At 37.0% G+C, this 2,430-nt stretch overlaps 1 protein-coding gene across 1 annotated transcript; it reads right to left on the bottom strand.

Annotated features, from left to right (window-relative positions):
- Window positions 1-148: 148 nt before the first annotated feature.
- LOC103520332 (heat shock protein 70 A1-like) lies at window positions 149-1,613 on the bottom strand (the record flags this gene model as incomplete). The annotated part of the gene is made up of 3 exons (XM_026831491.1): window positions 1,265-1,613; window positions 548-759; window positions 149-184 (listed from the first exon to the last, which is right to left on the bottom strand). Coding segments are annotated over exons 1-3 (393 nt in total), but the record flags the coding sequence as incomplete, so codon positions are not given.
- Window positions 1,614-2,430: the final 817 nt, after the last annotated feature.

Raw genomic sequence — 2,430 nt, 5'->3', positions numbered from 1 at the left:
CATTTTAGTCAGCACCTGGAACATCGAGAAACAAAAGAATATAAGTTTTATTGAACTAATAGAACTGAGGAAACACATAAAGAAAGTACTTGCCTACTTTGAACTTTTATTATTTCACTTGATAGGTATGTCTTAACTTTCAACTAACCTGGTACAATGCGGTTTCTTTCATTTTAGTCAGCACCTGGAACATCAAGAAACAGAAGAATATAAGTTTTATTGAACTAATAGAACGAAGAAACACATGAAGAAAGTACTTGCCTACTTTAAACTTTTTTTCTTTCACTTGATAGGTATGTCTTAACTTTAAACTAACCTGGTACAATGGTATAAATTCCTAATCTTTGCAACTTTTCAAAACTACCTCCTTTGAAGTAGGTACCACTCAAATTTCAACTTATCAAATCCCGTATTTAAAATCAACTGAATTTAAAGGAAATTTTAATTGCAAAACTTACCATTGAGCTGATTTCTTCTGGTGCAAAAGTCTTTCTTTCTCCTTTGAACTCAACTTGGATTTTGGGTTTGGAGCAATCGTTTAACTTACCATTGAGCTGATTTCTTCTGGTGCAAAAGTCTTTCTTTCTCCTTTGAACTCAACTTGGATTTTGGGTTTGGAGCAATCGTTCACCACAGTGAAAGGCCAGTGCTTCATGTCTTGTTGAATTTTGGGGTCATCAAATTTGCGTCCAATCAGTCGTTTGGCATCGAATACTGTGTTCTTTGGGTTCATGGCCACTTGGTTTTTAGCTGCATCGCCTGTGAAATAAGACAAAGGATTGGTTAGAGATCTGGAGGAAAAAAAAAAAATGCAAAGACCTAAAGAAAGACCTTGGGGTAGGTTTCACCAACCTTGTTTTTACCCCCTAACAGAGGCGGTTGCTGTTGCCCTTAGAGTAGACCTTAGAGCCCCTGTCAAGCCTGTACAAATCAGATGGAAATTAACAGGCTGTTAGCTTAAGAAGCCTCCAAGGGGCTGAAATAATATAGTAGTGAAATCCCCCACTCTTATTTAATACCTCCTCTTTAATGTTACCTAAGTATTTAATTTCCTTGGTTAGGTACCTAACGTAGTAAAATAAGCAGACCAAAATTTTCTAAGACCTAAACAACAGTTTTAAGTAGGTTTTAGATAGGTACTAAAAGCAGGTATAGGTACATAGTATAACTATTGTTCCATCAATTTTTATCGGACGTGAGGTGAGAGTGGTGAGACTCTATCTTAAAAAATATTCAAGGTATGAAACTTGTAGGAAAAACTTACCAATCAGTCTTTCGGTGTCTGTGAATGCGACATAGCTGGGGGTTGTTCGGTTTCCTTGATCATTGGCGATGATTTCCACTTTACCCTGTTGGAACACTGCCACACAGGAGTAGGTGGTTCCCAGATCGATTCCGATGGCTGGCATGTTTATTTTTTCTATCACAAAAACTTAAATTTGAATTACAAAACTTGAAAAAATTCTCACTATTTCAAACTTGTAAAATAGGAAACTCAGTTAAAAACTTTGCAATTAAATTTATTTAGCACTTAAAAATATTCACAGTAAATTCACAAAAACTTGAGAAATAAATCGCTTGTAAGATCACTTGTAACTTTTGTATCAGATCGCTTCAGAAATGTAACTGATAAGGCCAGTGCCCATTGAAGAGGGAAGAGTGGCCAATGGAGTGCCCCAGGGGGCAGCCTGCCCCCTTCGGCTGATCAATTGAATGGGTAGGCGTGTTACGACACAGACCACTTGAGTCTAACGTAGCTGTTGTTTCATTACTACGAAATAAAAACGTTGGTGACACACTCATCTAAAAACGACGATAAAAAAAAGTGTTTCCGGGAATTCTGGTACCCTGTTTTTGAAAGCACCTAGAAGTTCACATTTGGCACTTTGCAATAGTTATGAATATGTGTCGTGAGATTTAACGCCTAAATTCACACACTTACCGAACGTGATGCTGGCGACTCACCCACAGTCCCACAGACCGCCTGTGTGGCGGAAAAGCATCAGACCTAGGTGTGTCAGACCGTCTGAGACCTAGGTTGGAAGCTTTTTCCACCATACATTCAGACCTAAGTCTGTCAGATGGTGTGAGAGTGAGTGGCTGGCATTTTTTTTTTTTATTTTTTTTTTTTTTATTTTTTTTTTTTAAAAAGAATAGAATAAATCAGAACCTTGATCACCCTATTTATCCTGCTGGAATTGGATTAGCCATTTAATTCAGCAGAGGGGTGTGCTTTTAAACAGACTTTATAAGAATAGGGGCTTTGGATCGGGCCCTAATTTTCCACTAGTTTTAATAATAGAAAGTAAAAAAAAAAATATTACCAATTAATTTAAAAGTTTTAACACGGTCTAAAGATCGCCATTGTTTTTCCAAGTATTTAAAAATCAGGTTGAGTGGAAGAGCTCATTAAGTGAGAATCCTACCATT

Source organism: Diaphorina citri, unplaced genomic scaffold, assembly GCF_000475195.1.
Source record: "Diaphorina citri unplaced genomic scaffold, Diaci psyllid genome assembly version 1.1 scaffold3478, whole genome shotgun sequence".
In the NCBI taxonomy this organism is placed as follows: domain Eukaryota; kingdom Metazoa; phylum Arthropoda; class Insecta; order Hemiptera; family Psyllidae; genus Diaphorina; species Diaphorina citri.
This window is presented reverse-complemented; position numbering and strand designations above follow the sequence as displayed.